Source organism: Rhinolophus sinicus, chromosome 18, assembly GCF_057876585.1.
Source record: "Rhinolophus sinicus isolate RSI-liver-muscle chromosome 18, RSI-T2T, whole genome shotgun sequence".
In the NCBI taxonomy this organism is placed as follows: Eukaryota; Metazoa; Chordata; class Mammalia; order Chiroptera; family Rhinolophidae; genus Rhinolophus; species Rhinolophus sinicus.
The window spans coordinates 10,717,409-10,736,420 of NC_142518.1; the positions used below are offsets into that span (position 1 = coordinate 10,717,409).

The window sequence follows — 19,012 nt, forward strand, 5'->3', positions numbered from 1 at the left end:
ATTTCTTTTTATTGCTGAATAATGTTCCATTGTGTGGGTATGCCACATTTTGTCTGTACATTCTTCAGTTGGTGGACATTTAGGGCTGTTAGAAAAAAAATGCTGCTATGAACATTCACGTACAAATTTTTGTGTGAGCATGTTTTCAATTCTCTTCGGTATATACCTACTTGTGGAATTGTTGGGTCATATTATAACTTGTGTTTAACTTTTTGAGGAACTAACAGACTACTTTGCAAAGCAGCTGCACCATTTTATATTCCTCCACCAGCAATATGAGGGTTCCAGTTTCTCCCATCCTTGTTAACACTTGTCGTCTGTCTTTTTTAGTTTAGCCATCCTAGTGGGAATGAAGTGGTATCTAGTGGTTTTGATTTGAATTTCCTAATGACTAATGATACTGAACATGTGCTTATAGCCATTTGTGTGTCTTCTTTGGTGAAATGTTTGTTTCAATCCTTTGTTTATAAATTGGGTTATTTTTGAGTTGTAAGTGTTCTTTATATATTCCCGATATAAGTACCTTGTTAGGTAAATAATTTGCAAATATTTGTTCCTTTAGTTTTTCTTTTCCCTTCCTTGATAGAAAGGTTTATTTTGATGAATTTCAATTTATCTATTTTTCCCCCTTTGTTGCTTGTGCTTTTGGTGTCATATCTAAGAAACAGTTACCTAATATAAGTCATGAAGATTTACTCCTATGTTTTCTTCTGAGAGTTTTATGTCTTACATTTAGATTGGTGATCCATTTTGAGTTAATTTTTGTTTATGCTGTGAGGAAGAGGTCCAACTCTATTCTTTTGCAGTGGATATTTAGTTATCCCAGCATCATTTATTGAAAAAACATTTTTCCTCATTGAATTGTTTTGCACCATTGTTGAAGATCATTAACCATAAATGTTAGGGCTTATTTATGGGCTCTCAATTCTATCCCATTGACCTATATGTCATTAGACTAGGACAGCACTGTTGATTACTGTAACTTTGCAGTAAGTTTTGAAATTAGGAATTGTGAGTTCTTCAACTTCGCTCTTCTTTTCCAAGAATGTTTTCGTTATTCTGGGTCCCTTGTATTTTCTTATGAAATTTAGGACCAACTAGTCCAATTCTGCAGAAAAGCAAGAAAGACTGCACTGAAACTATAGATGAGTTGGGGAGTATTGCATTTTAATGATATGTAGTCTTCTCACCCATGAGCATGGGATGTCTTTCCATTTATTTAGAGTATAAAAAATTTCTTTCAACTGTTTTTTTTTGTTTTGTTTTGTTTCAGTTTATCTACATTTTCTACTCTTAAGTCATTTTCTTCTACTAAGGATCTGGTTTATAATCTAAGTGGGAGAAGAAAATGAAAGAAAGGCTCTGTTAAGATACGTTCTTTGTTCCATTGGAGATAGTAGACTTTGAATAGGAAATTGCATCTAGATACTTCATTGTAATGCCAAGAAGAATTGTTAAATCCTAGATCAGGTTCCAGCCAAGCAATACTATAACTCCATTCTTTGGAACATTTTAAAAACAGAAGTAGTGTTTATCTCTCTGGGGTTGTTCGTGTTCCGAGAGGTAAACCAATTAAGTGTTTGGAGCACCAGGAAACTGCTTCCCCACTTCCTTTATATTTTAAAATTTTTCTTTATTTGATTTTTTGAATAATGTTTAAAATAAAAAGGATACCAAAAAGGCATATATGACCAGTCCCCAGTCCTCCTCCCGTCCCTTCCCTCTGTCTACCCAGTTGCCTTTCAATTTTTATCCTTCCAGAATTTATGTGTGTATGTGTGTGTGTGTATAATATGAATATATATTATTATTTAACCTCTTCAGAAGTCTTGGAGTGCATGTTAATTGAGACTTTATAAGAAATAAATTTAGGGTAGATTTTCAACAGAATTTTAAACAAATCAATACCTGATCAGTTTGGGTGTACGTCTTATTAGTATAAGTGAATATTGTCCCCATAAGTGTGAGTTAGGAGAAAATTTTGTTGTGCTCATCATTAAAATTCTCTTATTCTATGACAAGCAGGCTGTTTGAATCAGGGCAGAACACCTTCTGCACAACATGTTATGGGGCCACTTGTCAGAACCCCTTTCTGCTTGTGAAGAAGTACATAAAGTATAGGTTTGCTCTTGACTGAATGGGCAAATGCTACACGATTCACTGGCTAAGTCCCACACCGTATTCAGATTTAACGTGTGGTCTATACATGTGTCTCAATCTGAATTGTTATTTTTTTCCTCTGTGCATATAAATTTTTCAATATAAATTAACTTATACCTCACTAGGAATCTAAAAAAAGCAAATAGTATTAAATGTCAGGGTTTACTGAAGACAGAAATATAGGCAAGATGTATAGCTTTTAAGACATTTTCATCATATGTGCACATCACTTAATACCTATTCCAATCTGTATAATTAATTTACTCTTCTTTTTTAAGAAGCTGTCTATTAAAGACATGGCTGACTTGCCTGTTCCTACCCAAGATGTGACTGGTGATGACAAACAAGGTATGAAAAGAATGAATTTTCTTCCTTTAGGGACATTCTGCCTATGTTTCTTTACCGACTTCTCTTGGAATGGTTGGCTTCTAGAGCATATGACAGTGCTCAGTATATGAACACATTCGGATGGATTAAGTGGTTCAAATTGTTGTCCCCAGACTGTAGTTCATAAAGTGGGAACAAGAACTTAAGTGTCCAAAGCCCCCCAACTCATTGGCTCCTTACTCACTGCTGACCCTCAGGCTATCCTGACACCTTAATTGGAATCTGGTCCTACTGATTAGGAAATGACTGGAAGCTGAAAGAATTGAGAGCTTAACATCTTAAGTTGGCAGATGTGATCCCAGCACATCAGTATAAATGCACATTTGTACACAGGCCTAATCCATGAGGAAGTTATCTTCTGGACAGTGTCTGTTCCTGGGCTCTGTGGTGTGGGGGTGTGATGTGGAACCCAGCAACAATTTGCCTGTCTTACGGGGTGGATGAGGGCAGCACAGCGCAGAGTTCCTTCCATGGTATAGCTACGATCAAGCACGCAGATGAGTTGGCCTGGGACTGTCTAGAAGAGCAGGAGGAACACTCCGCGTCCCCCCAGTCCCCGACTCCATCCTTCCCTATAATGCTTTATAATCTGTTATACCAGGTCCTCCTTCATACACTGTCGTACTCAGTCCTCAGAAAACTGAATGGAGGCTGCTGTGTTTAGCACCTAAAATTGAGAGACAAGTATTAACTGAAGTTCAGGCAGTATGAATCATTTGCTTAGTAAGAAAAAGAGTGGGGGTAAGAACCAAGATTTTCTCAATTTCAAGCCAATATTCCTCCCATTATCTGATATTGATTCACTACCCGGGAATGAGAAGCTTATCTGAAGGGACTAAAATCCAGTGAAGCTATTTCAGGTTTTGTTGAGACCTGCCATTGATGCAGCTTTGTACTGGAGTTAAAGGTGAAAAATAAGTTTTCCATTAGGAAACAATAGCTGCATGTGGTCTATTTAAATATTTGCTCAGGAGAGGCAGGCCAAACTGGCCATTGTCTGCAGCAGCCTGTACTCTGACCACTCTCTTTATTAGGAGCCTTAGCCTTCCTTGACTGCACATTGGAACAACCGGGCCAGCTCTAAAAATACTGAAGCCTGGGTTTCAGTCCCAGAGAGATTCTGATGTCATTGGTCTGGATGTCAAGAATGAAAGGGGGAAATTTCTGATATTTCCTGGTAATACTCCTAGCCACTCTCTGGAAACTTGAAAATACCGCTTTGTTCTCTTGGGAGAACCTATTTCCATACTTTAGGTCTTTGTTGTTTTAGTAAATGCTGTAGCAACTTATAGAGACATTTGTAACACCATTTTCGTACCTGATGATAGAGGTTCTTTGTTTGGATGTAATGTGCCACAGGAATAAAATGTTACAGTTTTCTTTTTCTCTCCCCTCCTTTCTCTTTCTGTTCTTTAAAAACAAAACATTGTTAGCTTTGAAAAGTACTACAGATGAAGCTTTGCCAAAGGACATGTCTGAGGATCCAGGTAGGAAAAAACCATTTTAATATATTTTTATGTAATTCTAATGAAAAAAAACAGTAGTTTTTGTGAGTGGAAGATTGGTATATCTGTGATAGTATGTATGTTTCTCTTTAAATACTTGTCTTTTTTATTACAAGGAAACCTTTTTGCTTTTTTTTTAACCCCTTTTCAGGCATGAGAAGAGGGTGATTTCTTCTTAAGTTCTCAATTTAGGTTTCACTGAAAGGATCACTCAGTTTGAATTTAGAGTCTCATTGTTAATAAGTGTAAAATTGAGAAGGCTTGGAATTGAGAAGATTTCAACAAGCCATTGAAGTTTTTGTGTAGAGTGAGGAGTTGATGGGGTAGGTCAGTTGGAGGCCCACAGTTGAATTTTTCCATTTCCAAAGCAAAAATTTCAAATATTTTCATTATAGTTCATCATGAGAAAGGCAAGTAAATGTTATTATACATGGAGTGGATTCCAAGGAGAGAACGCAAAGTGGTGTTTGCCCAGGTTCTTGGAGAGTTGGAAGTGGATCTGTGAACCTTGGATGTGGCCAGGCCTGTGTCCTCAGCTCTCTTGGTGGATTCTTCATTGAATCAAGATGAACGTAGTTAAAAACAAACTGACTAGGGAAGGCCTTACTATTTGGAGCTCTGCTTATGAGGACATGAAAGAAGTTGCTGCTTTGTTTTTTTCTCTCTCCTAATATTTAATAAGTAAATCATGTTTGTTTGGGTTAGCTAGCTATCTTCACAGGCTTATTTGTTTAAAGTTGGAACAAAGGAATCAATATAACATTGAGGCTTATGCTATAGTATAATATTTCCCAAACAGTAAGTTCATTCAAGGTTTAAAAGAAGAGCGTTAGAGGGAGAGGAAGGAGAGTGGGGAGAGGGAGGAAGGGAGCAGGAGGAGGGAGGGAGAGGGAGAATGAATGAATGAATACGAATGAGAATATGTGATTGATTTCAGTGATGAGGCCTAAGAATCTGTATTTATAGGCATCCCCCCACCCACACCCCCATTTTGGTAACCACTACCTCTAGAAGGTGATGTTAAGAAATAGAAAACTATAGATGAGCCATGACTCCAAAAGTGGTAGGAATTCTCAAGCTGAGCTTTGGATTTTGAAACTGATTTGGGCTCCTTCTTCATAGAGGGAAACGCTCTATTTGTGTAGGACCCATGCCTGAGGTAGGTTCTTTCCAACTCTAATTTCTGGAGCTAAAGTGCATACAGCCCGTGCTCGCTTGGCAGCACATATACTAAAGTGGATACATCCCAGGTTTTGTAAACTTCATGTGATGATATTAGGAAAAGCTAGTTACATTTAGAGATTTAAATTGGTGCTTCTCTAACAGCCTTTGGAGCTAATAACTTCCTGTTTCTTTCATGAGCGTCACATGGTCTCTGGGGCCTGCGCTTTAGCCATCGTTATCATTCCTTCACTGAATAGGGCACAGTGTGGGTCCCCAGGCAGTACCTATCGGGGTGCGCCACAGTGCACAAAGTACATCCGAATTTGCTTTGCATTCTGCCTGGGAGCATGCTATGTGGTTCCTGGTTCGTTCTTCCCACTGCTGCCCCTTTGTGGAGTGGATATGAGGGAATCCCTCAGCTGAAAACACGTTTAAAGCGCCCTTTCCTGGGGAATGTTTGGATTCCCAGCGGGAGACACTGGCGTTTCAAGGTGGAGGTTTCTAATTCTCCATAGCGGTCCGTGCCATGTGGACAGTTGATCTCAGTTGAGTTAGTGCCTTTTGGAGAGTTAAACTCCAGGCTTGCCCTCTTACCCAGGTTTTGTTTCCTGGAAAGATGACATGCCTGGAGTATTCTAGGAAGTTGGCATTCTTCTTCCCTCTTCCCAGCTAAATGAGAAGTGATGATCTGCCCCTTGGCTTCTGCCTGGATTCCTTGCCACTTTTGCAGATGGTCACGTGCTGAGCCTGATTTTCAGGGCCTTGGAGGCTAATGGAAGACTTAACTGGAATAGTGTTCTGCAGCTTTTTCTCATCTGAAACCTGTGGAGACTTACCAAGACCTGCCGGGAATATGTTTCTGCAGGTGGAAGGAGAAGCATCTCCCGGCCTTGCTCTTCCACAGCGGGTGGTAATAATGATAATGGTGATGAAGATGACAGTGCAGTGGGTTACAGACGGGATGGGACTTTGTTATTGGGGCGAGGGCTTCTCTCGTTACCTATTTTTCATATACCCTTGCCCTTTTAATTGCTGAAAGTATACGGATTAGTGGAGTCTAATCGATTTCTTAGCTAGTATCACGTTCAAGCCTGATTCAACAGAGCACACTGCACAGTGGCGCTTTTTCTTGGCGTCTCTAGGTCATGCCGAGGGCATTAGGCCTGTTTGCCCTCACGCTGTTGTCTTCAGACTGCTGTTGTTGAATCTAGGTGCTGCCCCAATTGCCAGCTATCACCCCTTGGTCTTATGGGGTGCAGCCGTTCTCTCCCTCCATTACCTGTTCCCACCTGCACCTCCTTTGCTGTCCTAGGAGGAGCTAAATTTAGAAACCAGATTTTTAAGCCTGAAAACTTAGGACTACTCTATGAGAGCAATGTTTTGCAATTCTAAAATACATTTAGTTTTCAAAGTACCTTCACCTTCTTATCTCTCCCTGTGAGGAATGGGCCACATTTTCGTTTTCTTCATTCCGTAAGTGAGCAAACTGAGGTTCACAGAGGTAACAGCTAGTGAGTGTCGTGGCCTGGTCCCCACTGCTCATCTACATCCCTCACCCCATCTGTCTGTCTGCCTATCTCTCACCAGCATGGTTCACCCCGCCTTCCACACCCATTCCTGCCCCAGCCAAAAGACAAAGATAATGGCAATTGACAAAGGAATTAACGGTCACTGCAGTCTGGTTTGGGGAACAGTATTTTCACATGGCCGAGACTTCCCCTGCCTACATCTTGCTGGAAAGCAGTGGGGCCTGAGGGAGAAGAGGGGCCCGGGCTCCGTGGGCAGCTTGCTCGGAGGGCGGTCCACAGCTCTGTGGTGAGTCTGGTCACACCGTCCCCCGAGCCCCATGTCAGCCAGCTTGTCTGGAGGAGAGGCTCCCTTAGTCCGCTTGCCTTTGCTACCTGTGGTTTGTAGGATGCAGAGGTAGTTTTCCATGATAATGGCCAAGATGGGGCTCAGAGTCCTCAGGCTGCCCACGCTTTTCAGGACTGGCAGCCTTTCAGTGGTTTTGAGTTGAAAGATGCCTGTGTTCTCACTACGACAAGCCAAAATGCTTAGGTTGGGAGAAATGCTTCTTTTTGGCAGCTGACCCTATGGAAGGGAATGTATATTGCTAGTTTGCTTTGTGCCTTGTTAGCACTTCAGCTCCCCTTTCCGCCCTGCTTATCTAACCCAAGGATTTTAATGATCATCGTAAATCCAGGCTGCTTCATACCAAGGAGGGTTTTCTCTTTGGAGCAACATAAAAGAGGAAGGGATGGTGCAGTGAGACATTTTCTTTCTGGAAGGATTTGTGCAAGCAATATATACTGTATTCTCCTTGTTCCTAGTTAGCAGCACTTTTTCTATGAATTTTTATGACATTTTATGATGAAAAATTTGCAGTGTTTGCAAAACCTCAGCATAGCTAGTGGTTTCTAAAGTTGTCTTCCATAGAGGATTGAAAACATAAAAAGAGGATTAATGTTTTTTGTAAATGTTTCTAATTACTCCCAACAAGTTATGATGGGCAAGTAGGCTTTAGGGGCATTGGTAGTGAGCACGTTAGTTTATGACTGAAATTTGATATGGGAAAGTTGTATGGTTGACAGAATATTTTAATGATTTCACTCCATAACATTCTCTGTACAATTTGGTCACAGAGACATGGGGACACAGGAATATTTTCTTTTCAGAAAAGCTGCATAGCTCACTGCAACTTCCTTGTGGGAGCTCTGATTTCTTGTGGTCATGCTGCTCTGGTAGTGTATTTTAAGAAAACCTTAACATGTAGCCCGATGGATTTCTTCCTAGCCTTCAAGGGTTCAAAATCTATTACTAGGCTATCATGATAGACCAAGAAATCCTCAAGTCTGAACCCATCATTATGTAAATAGGTAACCCCTTGAGAAGGTTATCTTTCTAGACTGGAATTTCTTTTTTTATTGGGGACTATTGGGGAACAGTGTGTGTCTCCAGGACCCATCAGCTCCAAGTTGTTGTCCTTCAGTCTAGTTGTGGAGGGCGCAGCTCACTGGCCCATGTGGGAATCGAACCAGCAACCCTGTTGTTGAGAACTCGCGCTCTAACCAACTGAGCTAACTGGCTGCCCTAGACTGGAATTTCTTCATTAATGAACTTTGATTTGAGAATGTCTCCTTGTGTTCTGATGAAAGGAAAATGTTGGCTTTTCTTTCCTTTTAATTGTGCCTTTAGCTTTAGAAAAAATTACAAAGTCATGAAACTGGAAGTGGTCAAGTTCTCCACATGGACACCTGTACCTCACGTTGACCTGTTGATGTGTTCTGTACTAGCCCAAGGGCAGCATATAAACCTGTTTAACTGCAGAAATGAAATCCAAGCAAACAACAACTAATCTTTGTTTCAGCCACTCCTAAGGATTCCGGCAGTCTCAAAGCAAGACCAAGATCCAGGTAGTGTTTGTTTAATTTCTGCTTTGATGCCCTTTGTGCTTTCTCCTGGACTAGAAATAACCCACCCAACCCGCAATGTCCTTTTCCTTTCGATTTGAGGCTTAGGATATATATGGGTGAGTTCACTCGGCATGAGGGAACTGGTGCTGCTGGGGAGACTCTTAGTTTCTGTGTTTATCAGCGCTGGAAGATGGTGGCTGCTGCTCTCCGGTCACCTGACACGAAGAAGTGGCTTGTCTGATATGCCCCAGTGGTTGCAGGATGATAATGAATAGGGGGAAGTAGCTTTGGAAAGAAGGAAATACGGTTAAAAGGTAACTAACACTGATATTTACTATCCTGATGAAGTGAACATCAAAAAGTACGAAGTCGGGGGTACAGTCTAGAGGAGGGAACAAAAATGCATATGGTGATTTCAGGGAGGCGCGAAGCTTCAGGTAAGCAGTGCTTATGGTCTGTTCCATCCTATCTTAGAGCCTCTTCTCGGCTTCACAGTTTTTAAATCAGTAGAGACTAGCAGCGGAGAGAGAGCCAGTGAGGCAGAGCTGTGGTTGACATCAGACATCAAAAGGGAGGAGTGAGGAGCAATGCATAAACTAATAGAGCATCAAGAGGGAAGAAGGTATTGGGACCGCCCGTCGCCAGTAGATGCAGTGTAAGGCAGGACACTGTGTGTCTTTTCCAAGTTGTGCTTTGGCTCTTAGTGACTTTTCCCCTCCTTTGGCTATTAGACGCATTCCTGAAAAAGTGAATTTAAATCTGATCCCATTCTGTAGGCTTGAAATACTGACATTTAAGGAAATCTTACCTCCTTGGAAATCAGAGTTACCCCTTAGTTTATCTTTTATGTCTGGATTTGCTAAACTGGGGTTTTGTTTCCTTGTGTATAGATGGTACAGATGTCAATATTCATATTTTCAAAATCAACAGATACAGTAATTCATTTTGGTAGGAAAAAAAGGTGTAGGCATTATAACTCTCTATGGTTGCCACATGTACTCCTTTTTTAAAAAAGTATGATGGATCTTTTACACATTAGTCTGTACTGGCTTTAAGATGTAGGTATAGAAACACTTGTCTGCCTTCATAGTAGGAAAAACCTTTGAATTGCAAAAATCTGCTCATGTGTCCTATGTTAACTGTAAATTGAACCTCACAGTGTTCACTTCTACTGACTTCCTGTCTTTCCCAAAGTGAGTGAAATTACAAAATCTCATAGTCACATTTTCTGTTATTAATATCACTAGCTAAATTGTATATATTATTCTTTTAGGGATTGGTCTCCTGGTCTAATTTGGATGTTTTTATTTTCACTACACCCAACTGGGTCTTTATTGAGACCAAGAGAATCAAATCATTTTTATCCTCCTTTTTAGAATAATAAAGCTTTGTACAAATGTAAGGGCAAGAGGGAAAACCACCATTCTAACACTACCACACTCGTCATTTCGTTGAGTCCCTGCTAATTATATTTTAATTGGTTGCAGTCATAGTTTTTCAGTATCACTTATTTGATATTAAGTTAACTTTCCAAAATATAAATACACAGGGCTGTACATGGAGATAGAATTGAATGAGCTCTGTTGAATGGGATAGTGTGCTTAAGTGTATGTGTATATATGCCCACACATTATTATACATACACAATATTTTGTCTTTCTTGAGTGAAAAATGTCACTAAAGCTATATTTGGCATAGAAAGTTTTAAAATTTCTAGTCTCTAGGGCCTCTAATTTCCTTTTTAAATCAAGCATTCCCATTTGAAAACTTGGTTGTCCTTTCATATCACTTCCCTTTTATTCTGGTTGAAAGTGTTAGAGCATTCATCCTGCTAGTTCCTGCACGCCTTTGCCTTCCCTGTCTCGCCACTTACATTACAGGGACCACCCCAGAGCATGTCACATGCCATTATAGTGGCTTTATTAAAGATCGCAACCTTGCATGACAGACAAAACTCTCGACTACCACCAAGAAAGTTTGAGGAACTTATTCAGGAAAATGAAAACTTGCTGTGTCAAAACCAGCTTTAGCAAGAACTGAAGTTCCTTAATAGAAATGGATAGATTGTAATTTCATAAGTGCTACTCTAATAGCTAAATACTAAGAACAGTTTTCTGAGATTAATTTGTCTCTCGGACACATTCTCACTCAAAGGTCATTTTCTTCTTGGACATGAACTTAGCTGAGAAGTTGAACAGAGCAGATGTACACATCCCCTTCTTAGCAAACCATAATGGAAACTTGTTCCACAAACCTATTTCTAAGCAATGGACGAGTTGAATTAACTCAGAAAATAAGTAGTCGCTTAGAAATAGTCTAGCTGCTACCATCAAAAGATTTCCTCCCTGGCTCATAGACAGTATCAGAACATTTTAAAAATGGAATTTAGAAGCAAAGAGAGACTAGAGTTTGAATCGAACGTATGTGACCAGAGGCAAGTTGTTTAGTTCATTTTTCTTTAAATGTCATTATTGGAATTACAATCTCAGAAGTTGGCTAAGTAGTTACTGCCTTGTCACAGATTGAGGGAGGAGGTTAAGAGGAGGCCTTTGCTTTGAAAATTTTCCCAAACTCGCATTTCTTGTGGTAAGACAACCTGACTGATGTGTGTTCTCCTCTCCTGAATTTTCATTTGTGGAATATTCCCTTGAATGTTTGATTCTTACTCTCAGCTTATCTGTCGCAACTCCATATGTACCTGTCATCGCATTTGCATGTAAACAGGAGGAAAGTCCTGCTATCAGTTTATACCAGGGAGCCCTTCTGTTAAAATATGCAAGTACCTAAGCAGAAGGGTTTACATGCTATACTTATTAACAGTTTCCATAGAAACGGATTTGAATTGACAGAAAGCTTTTCCTTTTGGGTAAATTTAGGTCTAAGGTATAATAAGAGCAAAGAGGTTAAAAAAGATTCTGATTCATGGCTGGGGGTTTGGGCAGTTATTGCAGATCGGGACATCTAGGGGACATTAGAGTCCATGGTTGCTCTGGGAGCTCGTGAGTCCTTTGTAGTAGCTTTGACTTTTGTGGGTATTTTCCATTTCAGCCCAACTTTAGAGAGTAAAGCTTTGCTGTCTCCCTTCTGACCTTCCCTTATTTTGCTGCAGATCTTACTCTAGCACCTCCATAGAAGAGGCCATGAAAAGAGGCGAGGACCCACCCACCCCGCCACCGCGGCCACAGAAAACCCATTCCAGAGCCTCCTCCTTGGATCTGAATAAAGTCTTCCAGCCCAGTGTGCCAGGTGAAGTGTCCCAGCTCTGCACCCCAGCCTTTCCCTTTCCCTTTGGAGTCAGTGGAGGGGTGTTGCCACAGAGGCCTTTGTGAGCCCAGGAAATGAGTGGACCTGGCTGTTTCCCACCCCAGGAAAGTCTCCACAGTGCTGTGAGATTCTTGGGAGGGAAAGCAGTTTTAGGCAGATAGGTATCACATGTGTCTGGAGCCTTGCCCACACTTGCTCTGGATCAAGAAGAATGAAATTGTAGCAAGAGGATAAAAAACACTTCAGCCCCAGAAAGCCCACTGAGTGCGTAGCTGGGGTCATGTTCTCTGCATTCTGGTAATTTGTATACAAGGTTGCTGTCTGTGATTTCCTCAGATGCTTCTGCAGTTCTGTGAAAGATCTGGGTGATCAGTGTCTGGCCAGAATCTTCTCCTGCATTTTCTTCTTGTGGCAAAGATCTTGTATCCTGTAGGGTTTCATGCTGAGGGGCTCTGCTTTCTAAATGTGACTGATGGTTTGGTGGTTGGTGGTGGGGTCTACGGCAAGGGCGCCTTCAGATGGCTGCTCTGGGGCTTCGGGGGCTTCTGGAGCTGGCTGCTGTAGAGCTGGATTGGAGGCGGGGGTGGAGGATGGTTGGTGAGGTGTCAGAGGGGCCTGTCTGCTCCCCTGGCTCCCGGTAACATCAGGGACATCCACCTAGGGAACCTACGGAATGGCAGATGAGAACCGTGTCTTTGCTGTAGTGAAGGTGCTAAGATGCGGTGCTGTCCCAAGTGTTATTTGGGGAGCAGCAAGGGCCTTTCCACTGACTAGTATAGGCAAGCTATAAATACAGTGATTTCCTGGAACTTTCTCTATCTATGTGCATTTTAAATCAAGCCAACCTCAGATGCTAGTGATTTGCAGATTATTATCTTTTCTAAAGCAAGAAAAGAGTCTTTGGCTCACACATTAGCCTGACCCCTGTGTCCCGGCAGAGCTCAGCATGTTTTATTTGTTCTAATAAAGTACTCTCTTCACAGTAAAGTTATAGAATGTTTTTTTAATATATGAGAATCTGGAGCGCTCTATGAAATTTGATTCTCTGCCATGAGTTCATCAGATAAAAATTTGCCTTGAATTTTCCCCCATACTTTGATCCAAATTCTGGTATAATTTCATAGTAACTGGTATTTGGGATGGGAGTAGCTAAGGATGCTGCTGCTATAAAAATCTCACATGGCTGGCGGATTATGACCTAGAAGATTTTTCGATGGATGCAAGAAGATTAAAACAATCTGGCCAGCTATCTCAGTACGTTTTTCTTGCAAAGGAGAGAGGCTGGAAACGTGTAAGCATCTCTCGGGCTGTGTCAGCACAAGGAGTGTCAGCTATGTTGAGAGTGGATGTGCTGTGGCTTTTATGACATTGCAGTGCAGGGTGGAAGAGACAAGGCTGCTCTTAGTGTCCAGCTCAGCTGCTTGGTAACTGATTTCCAGCAAGTGGCTTAATCTTGCTGCATCTGAGATGCCTGATCTGTAAAATAGGGCCAATGCTCCGTGGAACTGTAGGGTTTTGGTGAGATAATAAACACAGTGCAAATAGCACCATGTTTGGCCCATAGGCGCTCAGCCCCACAGAAGACTGATGAGGGAGGGGCATCTGAGGACAAAGCCCCCTGACGCTCTTGACCCCCAGTGATTTGTTACCCACTGTTCCTCGGAGGGCTTGCAGAGGTTAAGCCCCAGTTGCCTGCTGTGGTGCCCCATTCAGTAACACACCCTTTCTCGGCTTTCTTCCCTGCGGCTTTGCCTCACTTTCCCCACAGATGAATCAAAGACCTGTTCCCAAGTCCCTGTCTTAGGGGCTGCTTTTGGGAGAACCTGAATTAAGACAGCTTCTTTTTACATCTCCAATATTGACGTGACTCAAAGAGGAAATGTATTTTGATTTGATCAATGCCGAAGAACAGTTAGGCGGGTGACATCTATATTTATAGCCTACCTCCATTGTCTTTCCAGTACAGGTTTACACAAATGACATTTTAATGAGCACTTGAAATTGATCACACGAAGAGCAGCACTTCTGCAGTATGAAAAGCAGGTGGTACCATTGCATCTACTTAATTTGTTTCCATGTTGATTAATTCTCACAGGAAAGTGCGAGGGTCTAAGTTCTGTAGAATTTTAGTGTATCGCATCTTGGTAGAAATCGCTTACTGAAATTCTGACAGACTAGGAAAGCATGAAGTAGAGTATAAACCTCTCAGAATAGCGCACCCGTTGAGAACCATGATGCCCATGTAGTAAGCCCTCAGCTGCACTTGTCTTTCTGTGTCACTTTTGATAAACTGGGTCACACTAGGCTTGCTGTCTTGTATCTGGAGCATCCCAATTAACCGTCTTTCCGTTTCCTAACAGCTGCATTGTTCTTTTAATGCCGTGTGCTGCGGATGTACCATAACTGGTGGTGCATCGATGGGGACTTGCCTCTCGCTATGTCTCCCTCTGCTCATCCTCAGCTCTTCCCCACACTTTCTCACCTCACGCACTACTCCCTGGCGCGTGCTCTTCTTGCCTCTTTCTCATGCAGCCCCTTATAAGCCTCTCTCCCCTTTTCGTCCTCCTTGCACCCCTCTGCTCCATCCTGCTCCCCTCTCCTCCCCTTCCCTGACTCTTACTCTTCTCTCCTCCCTTCTCCCCGCCCCCTGCAGGTCCCGAGCTTCTCCCCTAGGCTGCCCTACCTACCTCACTTTGCCCTCACGTCATAAACAAGGCAGAGGTTTTTACAGACTTTGTATCCCTATCTTTGTTTCTTTATCTACTTATTTTCTTGGGCGGAATCCTGCAAGTTGGACTTGCTGAGTCAAAGGCCATAGATGTTTGAAGTGTAGATATATGTTGCTAAACTGTGCTGCAGAAAACTTGGCCCTACCCACTTCCCCCACAGCTAACGTTGTCTGAGAGTGTTTCCTCACGCCCTTGTCAGTACTGGTCAATGTTCACCCTTTGAAATGTTACCAATCTGATAGGCAGACGTTTGTATTTCCTTGATTCCTAGTGAGACCGAACATCTTTTCATATCATTATTGGCCATTAGTATTCTTTTTGTCACTTGCCTGCTCAGGAGGTTCACTCAGCTTCTGTTGCTACATCTTTTTCCTAACCACAGGGACCGCTTGTCTCCTCACTTTTCCTACGAGGTTCTGGACCAGCCTTCTCTGAAGCTCTTGGGATTGTGAGGGTGGCCGTGGGGAAGCGAACCTAACCTGCTACTTCACGGGGTCCATGTCCCTCCGGGCCCCAGTACCCCGTCTCTCTGCCAACTTTATGGCTTAAAACAGACTCTACTGGGGCAACTCTGTTTATAACAATAGAAGAGTAAGGAAAGGTAAAGAAAAGAGGGGGTAGAGAATGTACAGTGAAACAAGATGTGGACCTGAGTTGAAAGGGAAAGATAAAATGAAGCTACTGTTTTAAAAAATGAGAATCACAGGATTGTGAAAAACAGTGAAGGAGGCTAAATTGCTGAATCAGACTTGATGTAGGATTTGGATAGGATTTAAGGGAATCGCGTAAAAATGAACAAGGTCAACTCTGGCAGTGTGGGACCGTTGGCTTTAACTTTGATATCTGTGAAGAGAGTGTGAACATGTCATGTACAGGAGCCTAGACGATCCCAGGGCCACAGGTAGGTGCTTGCATTACATGGAACGCATGTGTTTTCCTAGGGAGAAGCTCGTATCACATCACTGTGTGTAAAAGGGAGATCACCTGTGTGACGGCAGATCCAGCTTGTGGAGCTATCGTCCCTGTCCCACACAGCTGCTGTGTGTGAGAGAAAACAAAAATGTGCATGATAGTCTCAGTCAGTAATTACGGAAGCGGGCAAAATTGAGAGGCAGTTAAACCCGGGACTTACATACTGACATTTAGATTTTAGAGCCCGGTACTTACAGCCACGAAACATATTTTATTACTGAAGTTCCTGTAAGGGAAGTCATACTGTCCAAGCAATCCTTTTTTTCATTTTTTAAATTGACTTTATTTTTTAAGAGCATTTTTTGGTTCACAGCAAAATTAGGGGGAAGGTATAGAGATTTCCTGTATACCCCCGGCCCCTACCCGTACCTTTCCCATGATCAACATCCCCACTGTTGACCATAACACCCTCTAGGTCCATCCATGTTTTCTCAATGATAAGATTTTATTCTTTTTTATGGCAGAGTAATATTCCATTGTAGAAATGTACCACAATTTATCCAGTTGTCTTTTGATGGGCATTTCGTTTGTTTCCATATCTTGGCTATTGTAAGTAGCGCTGCAGTAAACATAGGGATGCAGATATCTTTTCGAGTTAGTGTTCTGGATTTCTTTGGATAAATACCCAGGAGTGGAATGTTACAGTTGATGAACAGGCATCGACACATCATAATGACTCCAAGTCCATAGTTTACATTAGGGTTCACTCTTGGTATTAAACATTCTATGAGTTTGGGCAAATGTATAATAACATGTATCCATCATTTATAATATCATACAGAGTATTTTCACTGCCCTAAACATCCTCTGTGCTCCACCTCTGTGCTTCATCCCTTCCTCTTACCCCCCCCCCCCCAACCCCTGGCTGGCCACTGATCTTTTTATTGTCACCATAGTTTTGCGTTTTTCAGAATGTCTTATAGTAGTTGGAATCATACAATATGTAGTCATTTCAGATTGGCTTCTTTCACTTAGTAATATGCATTTAAGTTTCCTCCGTGTCTTTTCATGATTTGATAGCTCATTTCTTTTTACTGCTGAATAATATTCCATTGTCTGGATATACCACAGTTTATTCATTCACCTACTGATGGACATCTTGGTTGCTTCCAAGTTTTGGCAAGGATGTGGAGCAACAGGAACTCTTCATTCATCGTTGGTGGGAGTGCAAAATGGCACAGCCACTTTGGAAGACAGTTTGGCAGTTTCTTACAAAACTGAGCATACTCTTACAATATGATCCAGCAACTTTGCTCCTTGGTGTTTACCAAATGGAGTCAAAAACTTATGTCCGCACATAAAATGTGCACATAGATGTTTATAGCAATTTTAGTCATAATTGCCAAAACTTGGAAGGTAATACCTTTTAGACTCTAACCTCCTTTTCCTCATTGAAACTGTTGTTTTCATAAGGTAATTATTTTTCGTAACAGGGTTTTTTTTGTGTTCTACTGTGTAGGGTGGGAACTCCCCTCCTTCCTCTTTTGATACTGACCTGCCCCTTCCAAAGTCATGCCTGAGCTTTGCAGCCCAAGGTTTCTATGGTGATGGTCAACTGCCTCAGTGCTGCCTCTGCTACAACAGCCCTGTCCAGTCATTGAGCATCCACTGGGCAGAAGACACAGACATTGGCTGGAGGGGGTATAGCTATCCTTTTAAAGCTTCAGACCAGGAACCCTCACCACTTCCACTCAAATCTAACCGGGGAAACCTAGTCCTATGGCTAGCCAGCTGCCAGGCAGCTGAGAAATGTAGACCCTGGCAAGGTAGCCATTTCCCAGTGACACCCCTCCATTGTGAAGGCTGAATAAAACACATCCATGGATAGTATCTGCCCATCGATAGCTCGTGTCTTTTCTTTTAGACCATGATAATAAAAATTAATTCCATGGTTATACTATGGAAATATACTATGGAAATAACAGTATATCCATATCATAGAATCTTATGAAGCCATTCAAAAGAATAAGGTATATGTACTAAGTGGAGAACTAGCTGAGAGAAATTAAGTGGAAAAGGCATGCCACAGAATGTGTACTCGTATGTTCTTAAATGTATAGACAGTTTCTGGAAAGATACTTAAAATAATAACAGTGGTTATCTCTCCAGAAGAGAGTAGGATGACCGGGGACAGGAGTGAGAGAAACTTACTTTTCATTGAATACCATTTGTATCTTTTAAATTTTGCTTCATATATACATATTACCTGTTACAGAAAATTTAGTTTTCATTCTATAGCTGCAATGACCAGATGGTGCCTGAGAGTATCCCAGAGATGTTCTTCCCGCTGAGTTTACCTGTCTCAAAACTTGCCTACCATTACCTACCCAAGGTATCGCTATGGCGAGTCTGCTGCCACCTCCTGGAATGCAACTGAAATGACAAAACCTTCCACAGCATTCTTTTTCTTTTCTTTAAATTAAAGTGTATTGGGGTGACAATTCTTAGTAAAGTTACATAGATTTCAGGTGTATAATTCTGTATTACATCATCAAGAAATCCCATTGTGTGTTCACCACCCAGAGTCAGTTCTCCTTCCATCACCATATATTTGATCCCCCTTACCCTCATCTCCCACCCCCCACCCCACTTACCCTCTGGTAACCACTAAACTATTGTCTGTGTCTATGAGTTTTGTTTCTCATTTGTCTGTCATGTTCTTTTGTTGTTTTATATGCTACATATCAGTGAAATCATATGGTTCTCTGCTTTTTCTGTCTGACTTATTTCGCTCAGCATTACACTCTCAAGATCCATCCATGTTGTCACAAATGTTCTATATCATCTTTTCTTACTGCCAAATAGTATTCCATTGTGTATATATACCACAACTTCTTTATCCATTCATCTATCGAAGGACATTTTGGTTGTTTCCATGTCTTGGCCACTGTCAATAAAGCTGCAATGAACATTGGAGCACACTTGTCTTTATGGATCAATGTTTTCAGATTTTTTGGGTAGATACCCAAGAGAGGAATTGCTGGGTCATATGGTAATTCTATTCATAATTTTTTGAGGAACCTCCACACTGCCTTCCATAACGGCTGCACCAGTCTGCATTCCCACCAACAGTGTATGAGGGTTCCTTTTTCTCCACAGCCTCTCCAACACTTGTTACTATTTGTCTTGTTGATGATAGCCATTCTGACTGGGGTGAGGTGATATCTCATTGTGGTTTTGATTTGCATTTCTCTGATGATTAGTGATGTTGAACATTTTTTCATATGTCTATTTGCCATTTGTATGCCCTCTTTGGAGAAATGTCTCTTCAGGTCCTCTGCCCATTTTTCAATTGGGTTGTTTGTTTTTTTGTAGTTGAGTTGTATGAGTTCCTTGTATATTTTGGATATTAGCCCCTTCTCGGAGGCACTGTTTGCAAAAATCTTCTCCCATTCAGTTGGTTGCCTCTTTATTTTGT

General features: G+C 41.6%; 1 protein-coding gene across 9 annotated transcripts in view; it reads left to right on the forward strand.

Moving 5' to 3' along the window:
* Positions 1–19,012, forward strand: part of REPS2 (RALBP1 associated Eps domain containing 2) — a 194,736-nt gene that overhangs the window by 99,881 nt on the left and 75,843 nt on the right. For 2 of the 9 annotated variants that reach the window (XM_019746264.3, XM_019746265.3), the window contains exons 10-13: positions 2,439–2,508; positions 3,972–4,034; positions 8,584–8,629; positions 11,739–11,875. In XM_019746264.3, the coding sequence (XP_019601823.2) occupies positions 2,439–2,508; positions 3,972–4,034; positions 8,584–8,629; positions 11,739–11,875 (316 nt within the window). The remainder of the gene's footprint in view (positions 1–2,438; positions 2,509–3,971; positions 4,035–8,583; positions 8,630–11,738; positions 11,876–19,012) is intronic. The other 7 variants (XM_019746267.3, XM_019746268.3, XM_019746266.3 and 4 more) reach the window with 6 other exon arrangements.